This window comes from Zalophus californianus, chromosome 6 (genome assembly GCF_009762305.2).
Source record: "Zalophus californianus isolate mZalCal1 chromosome 6, mZalCal1.pri.v2, whole genome shotgun sequence".
NCBI classification, from domain to species: Eukaryota; Metazoa; Chordata; class Mammalia; order Carnivora; family Otariidae; genus Zalophus; species Zalophus californianus.
In genome coordinates, this window is record NC_045600.1 from 103,652,411 (window position 1) to 103,675,353 (window position 22,943).

At 47.7% G+C, this 22,943-nt stretch overlaps 2 protein-coding genes across 8 annotated transcripts in view; one reads left to right on the plus strand and one right to left on the minus strand.

Moving 5' to 3' along the window:
• Positions 1 to 11,194, plus strand: part of APH1B (aph-1 homolog B, gamma-secretase subunit) — a 78,864-nt gene extending 67,670 nt beyond the window's left edge. The window contains exon 9 of the transcript XR_003515959.2: positions 5,634 to 11,194. The gene's annotated coding sequence lies outside the window, so the exon portion shown is untranslated. The remainder of the gene's footprint in view (positions 1 to 5,633) is intronic.
• CA12 (carbonic anhydrase 12) overlaps positions 1 to 22,943 on the minus strand; it is a 55,921-nt gene that overhangs the window by 17,109 nt on the left and 15,869 nt on the right. For all 7 annotated transcript variants that reach the window (XM_027572128.1, XM_027572127.1, XM_027572126.1 and 4 more), the window contains 4 exons: positions 5,340 to 5,519; positions 4,344 to 4,486; positions 1,064 to 1,159; positions 174 to 237 (listed from right to left, as the gene is read on the minus strand). In XM_027572128.1, the coding sequence (XP_027427929.1) occupies positions 174 to 237; positions 1,064 to 1,159; positions 4,344 to 4,486; positions 5,340 to 5,519 (483 nt within the window). The remainder of the gene's footprint in view (positions 1 to 173; positions 238 to 1,063; positions 1,160 to 4,343; positions 4,487 to 5,339; positions 5,520 to 22,943) is intronic.

A 22,943-nucleotide genomic window follows, 5' to 3' on the forward strand; every position in this document is an offset into this window, starting at 1 on the left:
AGACATGGTGGAGAAATGGTGTCAGGCTTTCTCCCCATGGCAGAGGTGCTGCTGGGCCTATGACTGAGCCTAGAATATGAAACTGCCCCCTGCATTCATTTTTCTTCAGGTCACATGGGAGTGACTACCTCCTTCTCTAACAGAGGGTGAATATGCATCCAAGGACCCCTTACCTTTGTATCTTACATCTTGAAGGTTTCTGAAGATCTTGTCATAAGATGGATTGAAGGAGCCCATCTGCAACAGAGACGGGGCAGGTTGAACTGGGACGGAATTCTGTCGGCTGAGCCTTGTTTGACCTTTGCTCACGGAAGGGCTCATCTAGGGGTATACAGCTGCCATTGCCAAGATCCTCCCTGGAGGATGCACTTTACCAGGACAACTGTGAAAGACCCCTGGGCTGTTAGGGATTTGGGGTGATGGTCCTGTCCTCTTGCATCTCAGGATGCAAGGTGCTGAGCAATCAAGGCACTGGGGCCTGCATGTTCCAGGGCAAGGAATAGAGCTTGTGCTCCTGATTATCAGGCTGTGAGCCTGAAAGCCACAACTAGCGTGTTCTTTAACCAGAACTTAAGGGAGCTTGAGTTCACGCAAGCCAAGTCAGGCAAGTAAGCATGTTGAGAAACGAGGTACATGTTGTCTTATTAGGGAAAAACATGCAAGCAAATCAGGAAACATTCCCATTTTCTGGGAATTAAGGAAAGAATGGAACTTGGATATCAGGAGTTGTGTAAGGGATTGAGGCAGCACTGAATGATCGCCATCCCCCAACTCCCTTTAGACAAGTCCTATCCAGCTGGGCTATTCTGAGCTTTGTGCAACAGGGGCTCATTTTTTCCAGTGTTCCAAAGGACATGCCCATTTCTGCTACCCAGCTAAGTGCTGCCTCCAGGCCAAAAGAGAAGGTACCCTATGGGGGAATACCTCAATCTCTAGAGGCAGGACACAGCCGAAATGACAGCGGGCCCCACAACATCCAACAGACAGGTACTCATGGACCAAATGCCGAGTCTGATACCACCCTGGCTTCCAATTTTTTAAAACCCCTCTAACCATCTCTTACCTCTATGAGAATAGCTAGGACGGCAAGGCCCTCTGACTCGTTACTGGCGGAGCTGGCGTTGGGGTACAGGTCCGAGTTATAGTGGACGATATGCAGCTGCAGTGGGAGAAAAGCCGCTCACAGGAGATGGCCGACTCATGGGAACCCTTGGCTTTCGCAGGAGACTCAAAACCAGTGGGGAGGACAGAACCCCTCTATCCCCACCCCAGGTACATCAGGCCTCTCAGACCCTTTCCTTCATGGCCTCCCCAGTTTTCCCTTCTCCCTCATTCCTCCAGACCGAAAACTCGACCAGGGCAGACTGTCCATCTTATTCACCCATTGTATTCGTGTCTGATATGGTGCTTGGAAGGAACCAGGTATACAATAGATATTGAATGAAGGAATGAATGAATGGGTTCTTATAATAGCCACAAAAAAAGCTTGGGTACTTTGGAGCACTTTTCTCTTCTGATTTTTTCTTCTTTCTTTCTTTCTTTTTTCCTTTCTTTCTTTTCTCTTCTGACTCTTTCTTTTCTCTTCTGATTCTTCCTTCCTTCCTTCTTCCTCCCTTCCTTCCTTCCTTTGTTTCTTTTCTCTCTCTCTCTCTCTCTTTTTTTTTTAGAGCCAGAGAAAGATGGGGGGGAGGGGCAAAGGGAGAGGGAAAGAGAGAATCTTAAGCAGGCTCCACGCCCAGCGCAGAGCCAGATGCAAGGCTCAATCTCACGACCCTGAGGTCATGACCTGAGCCGAAATCAAGAGTCAGACTTCAACTGACTGAGCCACCCAGGCGCCCTGCTCTGATTTTGTCTACTTATTCTGGAGCCTAGGGGAAAATGGCCTCATTGTAGCTTGTCCAGCCTCAGCCTGGCCACTCTGCATTTGATCTGAAGTAGTAGGGGCTGAGGCAGGAAACCTCCAGTGGTAACTTAATTGCGACTGTATCCCCAGTAGGACAGGTATTTATCCCTCAGCTGGAAAAAAATTACAGCATGGCTCTTGTACAGATTTAATCAGCCATATTTTAAGATAGCAGAAAACAAGAATGTTACTCCCTGAATGTGGATTCTTACCTTTACAAAATAAAATTCTAAGCTCATTTTTTTTCAAAGCAGGAATTACTTGTCATTATTAAAGTGAGGAAAAGAGAACTTGCTGAGAAATCTTGGATTTAAAAAGTCTAAGTATTAAGACATTGTTATGACAAAATCAAATTCTGACAATGTTTAACCTAATATTTAATCCAAAAGATGGTGTCACCTGTCCTCCAAAAAATTATTTTAGTAGCTAGGTCTATATACATGATACACATTTTTGTTGATTCTTTTTCTCTTGGGACTATAACACATTGAGATTTTCTCTCTTCCTTTTCTTCATCACTTTTTCTGTCTTACGTGGTTGTAAATAGAATTCAAGCATATTTTACTGAATACAGCTCAGTATTCCTCACATTTCAAGGGACCCTTTCTAATTTTTAAAAACTATACAAAATTATTTCTTCTTTTAAGTAGTCCTCTATTAAAGATTTCTTAGGAGTTCCTATTTCACCATCTTTCTGTGTGAAGGATATAGGATATAGGATATTGCCCTATACTGTGTTACCTTGGCCCAGCTTTGAGAAATGGAGACTTCTATAAGGTGAAACCCCTGAAGGTCCTAGATCCTTAGTTCTTGTTAGAGCTGCCCTTTGAGCTCGTGGTCTGTTTCACCACTTTTCTTACTGTGTTCAGATTAAATCAAGAGGAGGTGAAGACTAATACAGACAGAGGAGAATTCCCTGCTGAGTTTAAGAGAGTCTTCTTTATAGGACTCAATTCAGAAGAACTGCTACACTTTCAAGGACCCTCCATAGAGAATCTGCCACTTTTGGGTCACCTTGATATATTTTCACTATTATAGACATGTATGCTCCATCTTCACCAGGCCCTTGGTGACGATGTGGCTTAAGAGCAGAAAACAGAATAACTAGAAATATTTTTCAATGCTCAAACTCTCCCAGCCTACACCCTAGCTCCTTCTTTATTCCCCATGGGTAAGTAGAAGCCTCCACATTGCAATTAGCCTGAGAGAAATTGCAGTCCTGGAGGTTCAGAGATGGGCCTGGTTTGAAGTACGTGCACCTCCAAGACTGCCATCCTATTGGGCCAGAATTATAGCCCCTCCGCACTTGTAACTTGACCTGTAATTAGCCTGAGACATTAAGCAGTTTAGCAGTTAAGAAGAGAGGAGAATGGTCATGTCATTATTTACCTGGCTGATCAGTAGCATTTACCTCCTTGTATTTATTGCCCTGTAAATGTTCAGAACCACACCCCCAAGTTCTATCCCATGGGAGTTCTGAAATGGAGCAACTCGAGCACCCCCATGTCCCCCCTGCACACCTGTGGGGCAGGCACAATGCTCCACTTCCTCCTGGTTTCTTGTGGCCTTTTCGGTTAGTGCCTCAGAGCGACATAACACAGTGCTGTGCTAACATCCCAAACTGTCCTCAACGAGTCTCTCACTGCCCTGATGTCCTGTGTATTGGAATGCCAGTCATCCCTAGGCTTGTGGCCAAGTAGAAGAGTAACCCTGGGTCCTAAGGTTCCAAGCATGTGAAGAAAGACTGAGAAGTTTGGGGGAGCAATTAGCCCAGTATGATTCAGCAGTGGGATACACACAAAATATTATATAGAATGGGCTTCCTGAAGCACATCCTCAGATCCTCAGATCCCAACTCAAGTCTAGGGTAAGAAGCTGCCCCAATTGATGATATCTTGAGATCTCTAAGCTCTATAACACTGATCAAACCCTTATAGCCAGGGTTATCCTCTGTTTTTCCATCGACTGCTATACCTCACACTTCTAATAGGTTTTGGCCTTTGGCCATAGGTGGCTGGCTCCGTTGTATTGGGGTACATAGATGCCGTAGTCAAGATGTTATTATGTGCCGGGGATGACCTGCGTCGGCCGGACAAGCTGGTGGGGTCTTGATCTGTGCAAGCAGAGGGGCGAGGTCTAGAAAAGGGGCATGTGCATCCCTCTGCCCCCTCCCCTCCCCGGGAGCATTGCCTTCTGAGCAGCATCGTTCAGTAAATGACAGAGAGACAAACTCCGCATGTTCAGGAGAGGAAGGGGACCAGGACACCGCAGATGAGCTGCAGGCTGGCTGGAGTGGCTCTACCTAGCGCCAGGGGTGGGAGTGGGAAGCCTCAAGGCAGCTCTTGCTCGTGCTCCGATCTTACTTGTCCACCAGCCAGGTGGAAGGGTGCCAGACCACCCACCGCCAGGCAGCCTCTGCCAGCCCTGCGGCCCCACTCACCTCCGCGGCAAAGTGCTTCCCTCCGACGGTGTGCTCGGAGCCGTGCGGGTCATTCTGGTTCCCCCAGTGCAGGTGCAGCTGTGTGGCGGTGTAGCGGGACCGGAGGCCCTGGAGGTGCATGTCCGGGGTCAGGTTCAGCCTCACTGTGGGGAGTGGAGCCTTCAGAGCCCTGGCCTGCTGAGCACTGCCTGAGAGCAGTTAGGGAGGCAACACCTGCCCGGGCCCAGACAGGAGGCAGGTGGATACAGCAAGCGGAGAGACACCACAGCCTGAGGGTCAGAAACCTGGGCTCTTCTGAGAACGGCCCCATTTCCCTAAAGCAATTCTCGCAGCACCAGCACCTTCTCGGCTCCCCTGGGAAAAGGACAGCAGGAGCACGAATACTAGACCAACGGGTGGTTGTTTGGTTTACATCCCCATGTGTTACACACCCAGCTAGGAAGATAGAACTGTTAATGAAGTATCCGCCAAGCTGTAGAATAATATAACAATAACAATAAAAATTACTATTTATGAAGCATCTACTGTATTACAGATCCCAACATACGTAATCTCTAGTCTTCACGGTACCCATCAATATGCCCATTTTCCAGACAAAAGCTCAAGGAGGTTAATATTCTTACCCAGAGTGTCATGACTCCTAAGGAGTCAAGCCAGGATTCAGGTCCAGGTTTGTCTGACTCCAAAGCCTGGGGGACCCCACAATGAATCACGTGGCTCCTGGAATATTTGAGCCAAGGGGCCAACGGGCACAGACCTGTACCCTCCCCCTTCCCAAGAGATGTGCTTCTTCTGAGAGGTGCTGCCCTGGCAGAGCTGCCTCCAGCATCCCCTGAATGAGTGGTCCAGGCACCCCTGGGCTCTCCCCCACGCCCTGCCCCTCCCCCTTCTGGGTATTTCACTGGGGGCCCCTCCCTGCCAGATGGAAGAGAGCAGGCCAAGGAGCTGAGGGATGCTCAGACATCCCCTTGCAGACCTTAGAGGTATCTCTCTCACCTGAATGGCCATCGTTGATCAGGATAAACTGCTCGTTGGCAGAAACATTGTAGCCTTGGAACCCCAGGGGCACAAGGCTGGCGTCGTACTGGAGGATGTCACTGTGCAGGTCTATTGGGGACTGCAGCACACCCCCACATGACGGGTACTTCTTGGACCAGCTCTTCTCCCCATCGGGACCTGGAAGAGGAGATTCAAGCCCAAAGTTTAGTCAGTTTTCCACAAACGTTCTTTCCTCACTCTCTAAGCCTGTGTTCAATACAGTCACTCCTTTCCTCCTCTTCGCCCCCACAGGGATATTCTTCAAGACCCAGAGATCTCAGCCTACCGCTCACTTGCTCTTAAAGTGATGTGGGGAACGAAGGACTAAAGCAGCCCCATGCCAAGGACTGAGGCCCACCAAGCTCCGTTTGAATTTTACATTGTTTATATTTTGACGCAGTACACATCCTCTCCACGTGAGGACCTACTGATTTTCAGCAATTTTGCATCGGTTTATGGAGCACCTATTATGAGCAGGAATTACTCAGGGTCTCGGGTCCGCCGGGTTGAACACAACAACAGGGCCCCTGCTTGCCCAAACTTGCATCCTTTGGGATACTTCAGGCTGGAAAAATTGGTGTGGGACTGACCACAGCTCCAGATAGGTCTTTGGGGCTGGTGGAGGTATGACCTTCCTAATAGGAAACCCTTGAGGACACTGACTCTTGATACCCACATCTAGAGCAAATATAAAACCCAATCTGATAAGGATGCTTGAAAAATATCAAGTAATTATATGCCTGGAATCACAGAGCTCAGTGCAAAGTTTATACTGGGAGAGTGTGACAATACTACAAACTAATGCCAAACTACCAGTGAGCAGGAAGAGACTTAAAAAATAAATCCTCCAGGGCTCAGGCTTCTTGCTAACTACCGGGTAATTGTCCTTCCTCTGGAAATGGCAATAAACCCTCCAATCCCATGTTCAGATAAACTTTCTTACTCCCACAGGAAAAAAAAAAAAAAAATCTTTAAAGAATGTAAAGCTGTGTTTAAAAGATTATCTCCCTGTGGTAATTAAATGGATTTTCAGGCGGAGGTTTCCCCAGAAAAGCAAGTAATTGGCATGTCATGGCTCGTTAGGGTGGAACCATGGTGCTCTGTGGGCTCTCTGTGAGTTGGGACCCAAGCTTTGCCATCTGGGGTCCATTCATCAGTATTTCAGCACGAGGAATGAAAGTAACTGGAGCAGAGGGGAAGGGAAAGGAACACCACTTCTTCCGGGAACCTGTCCATAGACAACAGCACTATTTCACAAGAGTGGACGTGTGTACACTGGCCTCACAGAATCCCGGCTCCCTACCCCTTGTTCTCTAACCAGGCGACTTCATCTGAGAGTAAGGAGAGTCGGAAGAAAAACTTGCTATGAGGAGTTGATCCAAGGTCTGGACATACACGGTAGAACCCTACTAATTTTTCAGGCTGTCAACCTTTGGATATACCTTCTTGGAAATGTTAGAGCTTGAAGGGATTTCAAAATTTCCTGTCCAACCTCTCAATGGACACCAGTTTTCTCACTTGCGCATGTTAGAGTCTTCACTGAGCTATATTTTAATTTTCAAGATCTCAGAGCCCTGGACTCAAAGCAACTCAACCCCACCAAGATGGCAGAGGGAGAGGGTGGCTAGAGGACACCAAGGTAAGACCATTACTCAGCGGAGGACAAAACCAAATTCCTTAGGGACAGCAGGAAGCAGAGATGGCGCAATCATGAGGTAGTATGCAAACCCTCAGGTCAAGAAGAGGCACAGCTCTGGGGTGGCAAGCCTTCTACAGTGAGGCTGCCAGCCTTTTTGTTGCTCCCAATGACGTTTGGACCCACGGCCAGGGTGGCAGAAGCTGCCGGCCAGGCACAAAAGGAAAAACCCCGTGAGTGAAGAGGCACAGCAATGAGATGATGATTTCTCCTTGGACACATGACTGAAGGGAACTGGGTTAGAAGGACTTTCTCTTCCCAAAAGAGAGGTTCCAAAAGGTTCCATGAAGAGGGCATTCTAGTGCTAACTAAACTAAGAACTCTCTGGGGACAGGAGCATCTCACTGTGACCACTGTGAACTCATGTGGTGATTAGGGTCACACACATAACAGGCCTTTGGTAAACAGTTTCCCCAAGAATAAAAGACCCCGAAGAACAGAGAGCTTGGGAAAGGTCATCAGGAGGAATTTTTCTTTTTCATTGTGCCCTAGATACTCTTTATTGGAACTGACACTGGATTAGGTATTTGGGGCCAAGAAAGGCTAGGGATATGGGATATAAAAGGCAACAGAGTCGGTGTTGGCAAAAGCTTCTTCGGAAAGAGAAGCGGCTATGTTGGATGAGAAGAGTCCAGAAAACAAGATTTCAGCGCCAGCCGTCCCACCACCTCAGTGAGCGGACCCTGAGCAAGTCACATTCCCTGCCTGAGTCTCCTTTACCCTTCATGCAAATGAGAGATTTGAACACTGTGCTCTGGAAGTTCCGTTCTGGCTCTCAGCTCCGAGATGCATGGAGATTACTAGGACTAAGCGCCTCTACCCTCTGTATCAGGCAGGTTTGAACGGGTTGCAGAGAGCCGCTCATGCCAAGCAGCTAGCTCCCGGGTGTGTGACAAGGTGCCTGGTGGGAAGCGACTGTGGGACTGAGAACGCAGGGCACTGCTGCTCCCGGGCAGGGCGAGCCCCCGGCCTCAGGTACCTGCCGCGGAGTGAGCTGCCATCCCCGCCTGTCTTTGAGCACCAGCCACAGCCCCTTAGGGGCAACAGGGTCTAAAAAGCGTTTTCTACTCCTGCTTTATTATTATTATTTGTAGTAGTTTTGATCCTTACAACTCTATAGGATCAGCAAGGCAAAAACCGTACCATTTTATAGATGAAGAATTGAGATTAAATGATTTGCCCTAATTAGACCTTGGCTTAGTTACAGAGTTATCTTGCCTGGGTCACAGAACCTCCATGCCCTCCTGTTTTAGTATTTATCCAGGAGATTTGGGGCATGCCTGTTTCCTCCCTCTCCCGTGCTCTTCAGGAAGGCAAGGGCCATGTCACGTTCGTCCCTGCCTCTCCCATAATGCCTGGCACAGAGCAGGCCCTCACCTGTTTGCGGAGCTGCATTCTGATGCTAATTTTGTGCTTGTTCCTCTCCAGGGAAGCATGCCCCTCTATTAATCCCCCTAGCTTCCCTACCACCCCGTATCATTTTTTTTCCCATCAAAAAAGAAAAGAAAAATTAGGTCACTTACTCAGGTTCAAAATTTACCTTTCTAGCTTCCTAGTTTACCTGCATGAGGATGTGTTCTGTTTGGGAGCACTCAGTGAGAAAGAAATCTGCTTTGCTGCGCTGTGGCCTGGGAGATGGCCTGCCAAGTACAGGGCTTCACAGCAGTTCATAGGATCCCCCACCAGCACGGGATGGCCAGTGTCCCCTTCCTGCACGGCTGGGGACCTTGGCAGAGCAGCCTCCCACCTTCGTGGCTTGTGAGTGCGAGGGGTGTGCGGTGCCGTGTGGGTGGGCACCAGGGAACCAGTATTGGGGTGTTGTCAGTAGACCCCTTTTGACCCCCCACCCCTGGCCTCCGCCTGGGAGATGTGTGACTTGTCGCTGAAGTAATGCTGGCCTTTTGCAGGCAGCCCAGACTGTGGCTTTTCAACTTGGTCTCAGCTTCCACATTCATGCCAAGCGCCCTGGTGCCAGGAAACCTCACTTGGGACTAACTCTTCCAAAAGAGGCGTTTATTTCCAGCTACCATAAAAACTCCACTTTTCTCAGTTTTGACTTTGCCTTTCCAGTTAATTGGATTCCTCACATGATCCTGATAGAGGAGATCATGTGTATCTCCCAGTTTGTTTTTCCAAACAAAGTCAAAGCATTATTTCTTTCCAGCTCATGTTTTTCTGTTCTGAAATGTGACAGGAGATTAACATGGCACAGCTCAAAATGCCTCTTGTGATTTCTGATTGGGAGTTATGAGGCCCAGGGTACAAGATCTGCATTACCCAAGGACCAGAATTTTTGTCTTGGAAAATTTCAAATACATACAACAGCAGAGAGAAGAGCAAAATGAACCTCCATGTCCCCCAGCTTGGACAATTAACCATTGGCAAAAACAAATCAGCCTCATCTGTATCGCACCCACTCTCCCCTATCCCTGGATAATTCTGAAAGAAACCCAAATCATTTTCATCTGTACATACTTCAGTATGTACCTCTAAAACATAAGGGCCACGATATCATTACCACACTTAAAAAGTTAACAATTAATTCCTTAAGGTTATCAAATCTCATAAGAATTCAGTTTTCTAGTTATCTCATCACTTTGTAATGGTTTATTTGTAAGCTTCAGGATTCAAGTCAGGTCCATATATTGCAGTTAGTTGATGTATTATGGCCTAGATCTCAATTTGATGGTGTGATGCCTCATCAGAGAACCACTGGCCCCACTTCTTCCAAGGCTCAAAATCCCAGAGCCAGGTTGGCTCTGTCCATCCTTTGCCCTCAGTCGGTCATGGAGTCGCACGTTTCTGTTACCACCACCACCTCTACCACCCCAGGACTAGCCCTCATCATGTCACACTGTACAGGCTTCCTGCAGGGTCCCTGCCTCAGCCTTTCCTGTTGGCTGCCAGCCTCCTTTCTTGTGACCAAGTTTAACCAGACATAGCCCCTCCCTGTCTCCAAAGCGTGCCCGCCCCACCCAACAAAGCAGAGCAGAGCGTAGCCATCTTTCATGGCCTGAAACACCTCAGCCTGTCAAGGCCTTCAGTAGCCCTCAGACCCTTCCCAGTCAGCCCCCATGGTCGGGCCGGCATCCCCATCCTCAGAACAAGTTATGAACTCGAACTTCACAGACGTTCTTATGCTAAAAATGTGCTTAAAATGCCTCCCTCTTTCCCCTTCACCTTTCCAAATCTTGTCCACGCTTCAAAGTCCAGCTCAAGTCCTGCCAAAGCTACTCCAGTGCTTTCTTCCTGCGCCCAACCCCCGACCTGCTGGGGGTTCGCATGGTGGTACAGTGATGGGAATGCTTGTTTGAGTCTCGTGCATGATTGCTGTCTCCAAGCCAGCACCTCAACCGGCTCCAGACTAGAACTCTGTCTGCGGATTTCAAAGTCCCTTTGAAGACTACAGCTTTGTGTCACATCCCTCCCGCATGTCTGACATAGCGGCCCTTACGAAACACTTAAGAAATTGATTTGGAGCGTTTCTTAAGCTCGTTTCAGAAATCTAGCCATAAAGGGGTGAGAGAAGAGCGTGTGTGTGTGTACGCACATGGTTATAGGAAGGTGAGGATAACAAGAAGGGTTTTGTTCTTAATGGGGAGACTTAAGCACACTTCCATACAGAAGGGAAAGGGGAGGAGAGAAGGACGGTTGGGTCCAGGAGAAGGAGGAGTCTATGGATGGAGCGTGGCCCTGAGAAGACAGCGGGCTGCGGAGGGTCCAGCCAGCGGAGGTAGAAATTCACTCCGGGCTGAAGGAGGCACTCGATAAATGTTCATCATGTGGATCAAGAACACTGAAGCCTGCCTGGAAATGAAGCCCATGAAGTAAAAACCCAGTCAGAAATCTGGGAACTCAGCAGGACTGCAAAGCTGATCAGAGAGGACTGGCTATGGGAAGACAAGCCGTCTGGTTTTCCGCATTCCACAATGCATGCCACCAAAGTGCACCAATGAGCCTAAAAAAGTCAGTGTGATTTTTTTTTTTAATGAACTTATATATCACTACTTTCTTACTACATCTTGTGGGGTTTTTTGAAAAAAAGATTTTATTTATTTATTTGAGAGAGATAGAGCACTAACAGTGGGGAGGGGCAGAGGGAGAGGGAGAAGCAGACTCCCCGCTGAGCAAGGAGCCCAACGTGGGGCTTGATCCCAGGACCCTGAGACCATGACCTGAGCTGAAGGCAGATGCTTAACGAACTAAACCACCCAGGCGCTCCAGTACATTTTGTGTCTTGTTTTAAAATTTAATTACAGAAAATTTCAAAGTAGGTACAGAAGTAAAGAGTATCGGGGCATCTGGGTGGCTCAGTCGGTTAAGCGTCTGACTCTTGATTTCAGCTCAGGTCATGATCTCAGGGTGGTAAGATCGAGCCCCATCGAGCCCACGCCCAGCGTGGAGCCTACTTAAGATTCTCTTTCTCCCTCTTCCTCTACCCCACCTCCCCTCTCTCTAAAAAAATTAAAAAATAAATTAAAAATTAAAAAAGTAAAGAGTATCGTATAGTGACCCCATGTACCCATCTATCTAGCCACAATTAGTTTAGTTTTGTCTGCCCTCCTCCACGGGATTACTTTGAAGAAAATCTATGGATGCTTATCTAAAGATAAGGGGGTCTTTAAAAATAAGCACAATACTATTTTCACATCTAAGAACTGTTGGCAGTAATTTCTTAATGTCATCAAATATCCAGTGATGGTGTTCTGGTTTCCCCAGTAGTCTCATAAACTCACTGAATGGTTTATTGGAATCAGGGTCCAGATAAGGCACATGTATTGTGACTGGTTAATATGGCTCCTAGCTTTCTCTCTAAGTGCCCCGATTTCAGAGTGAACAGAGTGTGTTTACTCTGTACATATATAGGTACAGACTTATTGCTGCCTCAGGCAAATAACCATTTATGCAAGTAAATGCGGGATCATTTTATTATTTTATAACCTGTTTGCAGACCTGGTATGGGGTAGGTAAAAAACTTTATGGGTTGAGTAATTTCTTATACACCTAGTACATACATTGTAATAATAAAAGCACCCAGAGCTCCTTAGAAGACAAGAACTACAGAATAACTGCTAGTTTCTCACTGGTTACTCTTTCTCACTGACTGTACATCTTATGTGCTCAAGAATAATACACATTTTAATAAAAATATTGTTTGTAACTTGGACTATATCTGATGAGTCTGGACACACACAGGAAAGTGCATTCGTGGTTATCCTATTTTGAGGTTTGTCTTTTTGGTCCTTGCTAAGCCAGTCCCTCAGATCCACTGCTGCCCCTGACATCTCTTGGTGGTCATATTCTCCCAGGGAGCCTCCTGCCCGTGTCCATGTGAATCTCTGTGCAGACAGCTCTCTGGGCTCCAGGCCATGTCTCTTTGGAGCAGCTACCAAAACACAAGGTCAGATCAAAACCTGCCCCAGCAGATAAAACTCTCATGGCAAGGTTGACATATTCTGGATGTTGACACACCTTTTTCTTCGATCAATAGTCAAAGTTTCAGTCCAATAAAAGCTTTTGCTCAGTCCCCCAAAGTTTGTTTTCTAAGGGGATCTGAGTATATAATAAAAATGGACCACGTCCTGGCATTTATATTTAAATGGAAGTGATCACAGATTGAGTATCAAATTTGAATACACATTTAATGAAATGCGTATTCAAGTGTTGACTAAATACTCTTCCTTGGAATGCTGCTTAATTTGGACGTTAATTCACTCATTTCTTCAACAAATGCGCCTACCATGTGCCAGACACTGTATTAGGCGCCGAAGATGTGCTAGGGAACAAAACAGATCTGGTCTCTGTCCTCGTGGAGCCTACATTCCAGTGGAAGAGACAGACAATAAATTGCAAAGACGCAAACCAATACATAAATAAAAAAAATTCCAGTCTGCAATCAGTGCTATGAAGGAGATAAGCAAGGAAGAGGCTAGAGAACACGGAGGGATCACTGTGGACCAGGTGCTACAGGAAGGCTTCTCAGAGGAGGTGCCAGTAAAACTGAGATTTAAGGAATGGGACTGAGCGAACCATGAGCGAAATGGCATTCCAGGGACAGGGCACAGCAAGTGCAGCGGCCTCGCTGCAGCAGAGAGCTTATATATTTTATAGGCATGTGATGTATAAACTCAGAAAGAACCTAGGATTCATCTGGCTTCCCCTTTCCCAAGCCGGGCATCATCCTACTACTAGGCTGAGAATCATGCGGCATCATCTGCTCATGTACACTCCTCGGTCTGTTAGAAAGGTCCCCCTGAGGGCCATTAGCCATGGGCCTGTGCCTAGAGCCACCCAAAACATGGCTAAGCCACAGGACCCCATTCAGAGGGAAAGGCAGCCTTTGGGCCCCCTCTAAATCCACCTTGAATCCACACATCCTCAGGATGTTGTTGGGATGTGGAAGCCACATTTAAAAAATATGTTTAATATATACTTCATAGCTCCTGCAGTTTACTTCCAAAGTTGATTAAAAAACATACAGCTTCTCATAGACGTTGGGGGCCGGGGAGGGGGGGTTCAGCCTATTGGTAGTATGGAGTTCCCACAGAGTCCAGCTGGCTGGGTTCTGGCCCCCCTGCAGGAGGCCACATTCTGCCAATTCTACCTGTTTTCCTGCCGGTCAAGTGGAGAGGCATGGTCATAAAGACCAGGATCCTGCCCAGAAGGAAAGGAGGCTAGCCGGTGTTGGGTTAATGATTGATGGATGAGGTCTTATGACTTTCTTATAAAACAAGTGGAGGCCAAGGAATCAAACTGGCATTTTCCTTTGTTAACGTTACAAATGAGTCAGAGACAGGACAGTGAGCGAGGGCTAGAGAGTCCAGGTTACTTGTCATTTACAAAGCTTAAAGCAGGATTGCCGAAGGAGGCGCGTTCTGCTTCCTTGGATTTTATGTTATAGGTTAATACAAAGGGGAAAGTTTTCTGAAGGTGACTTCATCTATACTTTCTGTCAAACTCTCCTCTTTGTTATTGCAATTCGTATTTGGGCCAGCTTGAGAGGAGGGGCTGACACTGGGGCTTGGGCATCATTTCCGGTTTAGCCATGGGGTCGGGGGGCGGAGGAGAGGTGAACTTTAAGACTGGCCGGCAGTTCAGCTCTCTTAGCCCTCAGCAGCCCTTCTCCTTCACTTGCCCTATCTAGAGGCACACAGAGTCAGATCAAAACCTGCCCCAGCAGATAAAAACAGTAATGCTGGGGTTGTGAGGGAGAGGGGACTGTTTCCCACTTCTCTGTGCTCCTGTAGAGCCCTTGGCATTTCTCTTTTCCTAGCAATACCTACGCTTATCAAAATAATATTCTATATCTTTCTACCCCAGTAGACCAGCGATTCCCAAAGTGTAGTCCCTGGGCAAGTATTATCATCACCACCACCACCACCATCATGGTCACCTAAGAACTGGTTAGAAACGCAGATTCTTGGCCCCACCCCACGCCTCCTGAATCAGGCACTCCGGGGAGTGCCCAGTGGTTGTCATCAAGCCCACAGGTGATGCCGCTGTTCCTGGAAGCTGAGGACACTGCACTTGGCTTTCAGCTTGCCTCTCTCGCTCTTAGGGCCCTGCCTTCTACCCCAGAGCTTGGCAAACTCAAGTGTCCAACAAATGGTTCTTGAGCAACAAGAACCAGCCCCGGTCCCTGGTCAGTGCTCAGCCCACGCTCTTCCCTTCGGTCTTCCTTGACTCATTCACAAACGAATTGTGGTGTAAAAATGTGAAGTCCACAGTCAAGCCCAGATGTCCTGCTCCACCCTCCTTAAAAAGAATATTAAAAATACTCTTTCTCGGGCGCCTGGGTGGCTCAGTTGGTTAGGCGACTGCCTTTGGCTCAGGTCATGATCCTGGAGTCCCGGGATCGAGTCCCGCATCGGGGGGGGGGGGGTCCCTGCTCAGTGGGGAGTCTGCTTCTCCCTCTGACCCTCTTCCCTCTCGTGCTCTCTATCTCTCATTCTCTCTCTCTCTCTCTCAAATAAATAAATAAATAATCTTTAAAAAAAAATACTCTTTCTCCATGCTCAAGCATCTCTGAATAGAAAAGTCTGCAGACATCATCTGTTAAATGTACTAGTAGATGTGTAATTCTGGAAACATAATAATGGTGTTTGCGGTAATTATTCAATGTTGACTATTAGGAACATAACTTCCTTTTCTCAATCTGGTTTTATGGCTCATTTTTAATTTTTTTTAGTGTGGCAAAATATACATGACATAAAGTTTACCATTTTAACAATTTTTTAGTGAATTTGTGCCATTAAGTACATTCACACCACTGTGCAGCCATCACCAGTATCCATTTCCAGATCTGTTTCCATCACCCCAAGCATACGTCACTAGTGAGAATGTGAAATGGTGCAGCCGATATGGAAAACAGTGTGGTGGCTCCTTAAAAAGTTAGAATTACCATATGATCAGCAATTCTATTCCTAGGAGTATACTCAAAAGAAGTGAAACCAGGGACTCAAACAGATACTTGGACACCAATGTTCTTGGCAGCATTATTTCCAGTTGCCAAAGGGTGGAAATACCCCAAGTCTATTCATCAACACATGAACAGATAAACAAAATGTTACATAGACATGCAATGGAATACAATTTGTCCATAAAAAGGCTCATCTCATTTTAATGTACAATTTCTTTTCCTAGAATCCCACCTCGTAGATGTTTAAGGGGAGCTGAGGTAGGTCTCTATATTTGCACACCTGTCACAGAACCAAAATTATGGTAGATGCTCAGTAAACCCTCACTGGTTGAGGAAAGCTATCTGTAATTTCTTCTTGAGTCTAACCTCAGAGCAGTTGTCAAACATGAGTGAGCATCAGAATCCCCTGGAGGGCTTGTTAAACACAGATTGCCGGGCCCCGCCCCCACAGCTTCTGATTCAGCAGGTTTTGAGTGGAGCCTCAGAATCTGCATTTCTACCAAGTTCCCAGGTGTGCTGATGCTGCCTGTCTGGGTACCACACTCTGAGAACCCTAGAGCCGTATTCCTTAACCCTGGACCTACTCTGGCATCTCTGAGGGCTCTTAAAAGTTTGCCCCTGGCCCCAGCCCCTGAGATCTGCTTAATTGGTCTTGGGTGGGGTCCATACACAGGAAGCTTCAAAAAGCTGCCCAGGTGATTCTAACGTGCAGCCAAAGTTGAGAGGAGCTGATGAAAAGCCCTCCTCAGATCAAAGGCCTTGACGTCGGAGCTGGGGCTTTTACCCTCCTTCACCAGGGTAAGACTGCTTTTTTAATTTTTGTTAAAGATTTTATTTATTTATTTGATAGAGGGAGACACAGCGAGAGAGGGAACACTAGCAGAAGGAGTGGGAGAGGGAGAAGCAGGCTTCCCGCGGAGCAGGGAGCCCGATGTGGGGCCTGATCCCAGGACCCTGGGACCATGACCTGAGCCGAAGGCAGACACTTAACGACTGAGCCACCCAGGCGCCCTGCTTTTTTAATTTTTAATTAATGTTTTCTTGTGGTAAAATGTATATAATATAAATTTATCATTAGTGACATTTGCTATGTTCACAGTGGTGAGCAACCATCATCACTCTTTAGCTCCACAACATTTTCACCACCCCGCAGGGAAACCCCATTCTCAGTCCCCATTCCCCTCCTTCCCTCAACCCCTGGTAACCACTCAGCCACTCTCTGTCCCCAGTGGATGTGTCTGCTCTGTACATTTCATGTCAGCAAATCAATATATGGCTTTTGTGTCCGGCATCTTTCACATAGTACAATGTGAGTTGTCGGTACAGCTGTCCCCTCTAGCTGACAGAAGGCTGCTCATGACCCCGCCCCCCACCAACCACCACTCATCTTTGTTAAAAGTGTGAGGCTGGGGGTGACCAACTGTGACTGCATTCGGGGTTAAGACAGTAGGTCAGGGACAGTGCTGGATATCCAAGCTGAAAATGACCCCCGTAAGGTATTGAGCTGTGGAATTTTTTTTTAAAGATTTTATTTATTTATTTGAGAGAGAGAGAGTGAGAGAGACCATGTGAGGGGAGAGGGTCAGAGGGAAAAGCAGACTCCCCACTGAGCAGGGAGCCCGATGCGGGACTCGATCCTGGGACTCCAGGATCATGACCTGAGCTGAAGGACTTTTGATGTCTGTTAGTAGAACCAGTACCTACCCTTTTCGCTTTCACTGTGATCCCTCACCTCTGTTTTGCAGCCAAGCATCTTCCAAGAATTGTCTAAGCTGCTGGCTTTTGCATCTTCACTTCCCATTCAGACTCGCTGCTCTGTGACTCTGACGTGAGGCCCCCATCCCACTGAATTCAAATAGACTCTTTAGTCCTGGTTTTTCTTGCAGCCCTTGGCCCCAGTGTCCCCCACCACCCCGTTTCTGAAACCTTTCCTCTCACACTATCGGTAGCTCCCTGCCCCTTAATGTCAGCTGTCCCATGGTTTTGTCCTTGGCTCTTTCTTTTTTCTCGCACAGGCCCCTGGGCTGAGCCTCTCACCTCCTATGGTTTCAACACCGCCTCTGCCCTGCCCAGTTTCCTCCTGAGCTCCAGGCCAGCTGCCTACTGGACGTCCCTACTGGATGCCCATGGCTTCCTGAAACCAGACAGGGCTGGAGAGAGCAGAAGACAGACAAACGATTAAAAAAGAATAACCAAATTTGCCATCTTTTCCTCTCTGACTGTCCTCCTTCCAAAACTTCTCTCACTTCCTTCAAGGTTCTCTGTCTCAACTGATGGTACCACTCACTGCACCAAAACCTAGAATCACAATTTACTTCTTCCCATCCTTTCCTTTGGTCCCACTGCTAGGCACAGGGAAATAATGATTTTACTTTTACGTGTCTTTTTAAAAAACTTTTTATTCTGAAAAATTTTAAATGTACAGAAAATTTAGAAGAATAGCACAAACCATTCGCATATACTCTTCACCTAAAATCACTAGCTGTTAACATTTTGCCACACCTGCTTTCTTACTCTCTCTCTCTCTATAGATATATACACGTTATTGTTATTACAGTTCTTCCTCAGCCTGTGATGGGATTATGTCCCAATAAACCCATTGTAAATTGAAAATATCCTGTAATTCGAAAATGCACCTACCCTACCAAACATCACAGCTTAGCCTAGCCTACCTTAAGCATGCTGATACTAGCCTACAATTGGGCGAAATCATCTAACACAAAGCCTGTTGAATATCTCATGTAAACTGTTGAGTACCGCACTGAAAGTGAAAAACAGAGTGGTTGTCTGGGTACAGAATGGTTGTAAGTGTATCAGCTGTTTATCCTCGTGATGGGGTGGCTGCCTGGGAGCTGGGGCCGCTGCCCCCACTCAGTGTCACCAGAGAGGATCACACTGGGTATCGCTAGCCAAGGAAAAGACCCAAACTTACAATTCCAAGTAGAGTTTCTACTGAATGTGTATCACTTTCACACCATCCTAAAATTGAAAAATGGTAGGTTGAGCCCTCGTAAGTCGGGGCTGTCTTTTGAGAGAAAGTTTCAGACATCGAGCCCTCTTGTACTTAAATACTTAGATGTCTATCTCCTGAGAACAAGGACATTTCCTTCCATAATCACAATACAACTATCCAAGTCAGGAAGTTTAACAATTAATACAATCCTGTTATCTGGTATAAAATCGATATTCATATTTTGTACACCCAGGCTCAAAGGATCTTCCCACAGATTATGTATGATTTATAAAAGGGGAAAATGGTAACATTAAAATGGAGAAAGCTATCGGGCATTATCTTAACCATGTGATCAAAATTATCACCAACGATGACATCGAGTGCCTCTGGATGAATTGCACAGTCAGGGACACATTACTTCTGCAGGATTCAAGCCAAAACCTACAACCTGAATCTCATGAGAAACTCTTGGACAAACCCAAACTGAGGGACCTTCTAGAAGATACCCAGTCTATATGCTTCAGGAATGTCATGGCATGAAAGGTCTAAAGAGACACGACAAAAACATGCAATGAGTTATCTGGATTGACTCCTGCCTCAGAAAAAGGGCTATCAAGGATCTCATGAAGTTTCTTTCAAACTTGGCCTTGCTGTGTCCCCATTGGCACAGCCTTTGTTCAGTCCTGCAGCTGCATATCTGTGCCCCTCCCTGGCCTTGTTTCTCCAGGCTTACCCCCCACTCCCCCGCCCTCCACACTAATGCACACACCGCAGCCGCACATTACTTTGCTAACAGTCTTCAGTGGCTCCTCAAGGCTATAGGATTAAGCCCAAGGTCTCTAGTGCAGCCCTCACGACCCTCGTGATCCCACCCCCTTCTCCAGCTTTTGCTTTCCCCACTGCCACCTGTCAAAAATCTGAGGTCAGTTTTGGGGGGGGCAGCTAAAATTTCACCCAAACTCACAAGTTAGGCTGCCACAGCTTCACTGCAAAGACACGAGACTCCTGAGTCTGAGACCAAGGACAGTTTAATACTCACAGCAGGAGCATCGCGACGTTTGTGCCTGTTTCCCAAGCCCCGGTTCCACAGGGCGCCACAATGAGGGCCAGGTGACACTTGCACATGCCAACCACTCAGCATCACGGCCAAGCAACTCCACTTTTAGGAAACCCCAATCTTCTAGAGGGGCAGTGGGCAAACCTGCCCAACTGTACCCCCCGCCCCAGGGAGACACTGTCTTTATCTTACAGGATAGCAAACAAATCTGCTCTCTGCCCTAGAGGGAGACACTGTCTCTAGTTTATAAAATGATTTGCTACATAAACATCCTTGAAATGATAGTCTGGAACCAGAGCCATCAGCCCCTCTGCCCAGAGACTTGCTGAAACACCAGAGACCCAGCGAGAACAGTCTCCCAACACCACTCCTCCAACACGAGGGGGCTGCAACCTGATTCTCTCTCACTGCGTCACATGCTCTCACCTGCTTTTTGGACCTCTGTGGTCCCCCATGGAAAGCCATCCTCAGCGCTAAACGGCACCCCACCCATGCACAGAAACATTCACGCACTCTCCCTGCTTTGCTCCTTTGTCTTTCAAGAATCAGCTCCTCGGGCAGGCCTGACAGCCACTCTCGCCCCCAGACTGAGGCCTTTTGTGCTCCCTGGGTGTCCACAGCACCAGTGCCCAGTGTCCCAGCTCTTAATTTGCTCCACGGTAATTGCCAGCTTGCATGTCTGCTGGCCCCTTGGCTGTCAACTCGTTGAAGGCAAGGCCTGCGTCATGCTTGTCTCTCTAATCCCAGGACCAGCCCACAAAGGAATCCTTAAGGACAGGTCAAAAGCATAAGTGAATCGGTGAATAAACTCTTCTTTTAAAGCGACCAGCCATTTCTCCCTGTCACTTGAGGTCGAGTCAGATGTACAAACCGATGAAGCTGGAAAACTGACCTGGGACAAGGGGTGGGGCAGGTATGGGGTTCATAAGCACCTTCCAGATTCAGGGGGAGGAACCAGAAATGTGTTCATGGGGAGGCCCTCCCCATGTTTGTAGGATGGAGCGCTGGGACCAGCCTTCTCAGCTACCCGGGCATGAGGCAGGGCACCACCCAGTGTTTCTGCGAAACCGTAGTCCCAGCTGAGGCCATCCAAATGCTGGTGCTTCGGGCTGGGATGCTAAGCGTTCTGTTTAGTGATCCAATGATACAAACTAGGTGCATCTTTAACAGGTCTGCCTCCATGCAAAGAATACTCTTTTTCTAAATGTGAACTTAGGTGTTCTGGACAGGAATGTTGTCCCCCTTGTGATTATTTCAAACTTTAAGTCAGTATTCTCAACGGGAGTGATTTTACCCCCAGGGGCCATTTGGCAATGTCTAGGGACATTTTGGAGTCCTTGTTGGCAGGTGCTCCTGGCGTCTAGTGGGCAGAGGACAGAGATGCGGCTAAACATCCTGCAATGCACAGGACAGCCCCCCACAACAAAGAGTTATCCTGCCCGGAATGTTCGTAGTGCAGAGGCTGAGGAGGCTGGGACTAGACTATCGTGACTGCCTTGTCCGGACCAGATCAGACAGTGTGGAGGAGGTGTTTCTTACAAGGATTGGGTGCTCTCATTGTGAGTCATCCTGGGGCCAGAAAGAGGAATAGAGGCCTGGAGACAGGGAAGAGGGAACATAGTCAGGAGGACTCCAGGCCAGAAGAGCAAGACTGGTGCCTATGTGCTGGTGAGGGACCCTTGGGAAAGGGTTGATCGTTGCTCTCAGGGAGCACTGTGGACAGAGAGATCTGGTTTAGGATTTTTCTTTTAGACTGTAATTGCCTTGTGTCATCCCAGGGCCTGAACTGTTTGTTTGTTTGTTAAATTCTAAGACCCGATGAGGTTTTTTTGTTGTTGTTGTTTTGGCTACCATGTAATGAGCGCTCACTATGTGCCAGGCATCATTCTATATCAGAGCTTGGCTACATTTTCTGGCAGACGGCCAAATCGCCAATATTTTAGGATTTGCGGGCTGTACAGTTTCTGTCACTACTACCCAGTCCTGCCTCATTTCACCATAGCCTCACCATAGCCTCCATGGCACTGTGTAAATGGGTGAGTACAGCTGCGTGCCCAGAAAATGTTATCTACAAAAACAGGTGGTGGGGGCACCTGGGGGGCTCAGTCAGTTAAGCGGCTGCCTTCGGCTCAGGTCATGATCCCAGGGTCCTGGGATCAAGTCCCGCATCGGGCTCCCTGCTCTGTAGAGAGTCTGCTTCTCCCTCTCCCTCTGCCTGCCATTCCCCCTGCTTGTGCTCGCTCTCTCTTTTTGTCAAATAAATAAAATCTAAAAAAAAAAAAAAAACAACAACAACGGGTGGTGGGCTGCATTTGGCCCATGGGGCAGAGTTTGCCAACCCTCATTCTATATGCTTAATGTGTAGTAATTAATTTAATCTGCATAAGGGCCCTATGATATGGGCAGCATACTCTCATTTAATAGAGGAGGTGACAGGGCCACAGGGGTTGGATGATAAGCCCAAAGTCACTGTGCCCGTAAGCAGCAAGGCGGGCCTCTGACCCCGGCCACCGAGGTGGCTCCCAGTGCGCTTTAGTGGGCACGGAGCCCAGGCAGCAGCTGCGGTTACAGCCACGGGGAAGCCCTGGCTGCCTGTCCAGAGCTAGAGGGGAAGAACAGTGATGGAGGACATCTGTGACCTGATCAGTATTCCCTGGGGAGTCTGGAAATAATGAAAAAAAGAGATCTGATAAAAGACTCGAACTTTCTGCAGTCACCCCGGGGGGAAGCTGAACTAAAGTGAAGGATGACTGGCCTCGAACCATGGACCCGATGGTGACTCAATTCTTCACTTACCAGCTTTCACAAGAAGGAAGTGCTTTCTGATAGCTGACCTATCGCTGTCTTGCTGTTATGCAAAGCTACTCCCTCAGTTTTCCTTTTTTAGTGAGAAAACTGGTTTTTTCATGGGTCTCTCACACCTGAGGAACTTCATCCAGGCTACTTCCTCCTATCTCCTTTCCCGAGAAGCGTGAAGTACAAAAGGATTGTCAAGGGCTCTGGAGCCATCTGGCCATGCACCAAGCTGTGTGACCTCGGGCACATTGCCCAGAGTCCCCGAGCTTCACTCACACAATGAAAGTGGCAGCCTGCACCTCCCATTCCCATTGTGAGGAATGAACGTGGTGGCATAAGATCACTGTCCAGAAGTGACAGGCTCCCAAGACATGCTGGGCCCCAGGCCCTCCTGAGCTAAATTATCTCAATGCTTCCTTTTTCTCTTGTGGGCTGTTTGCCAAACTTTTAGAGCAAGTTCTCCCCTTCACCTCACCGGAAAACAAATCCAGGGTTCCCTCTGGGTCTCCTTTTACTTCGAATGAGATATGCACGGTGATGTGGCATTGCATTTCAGCCTGCTTTCACCTCTGAAACCCTATCATCCCAGATCAAGTGTTACCCTCTCTCTGGTGCCTTCCCTGACTCCCAGAGCCAAAAAT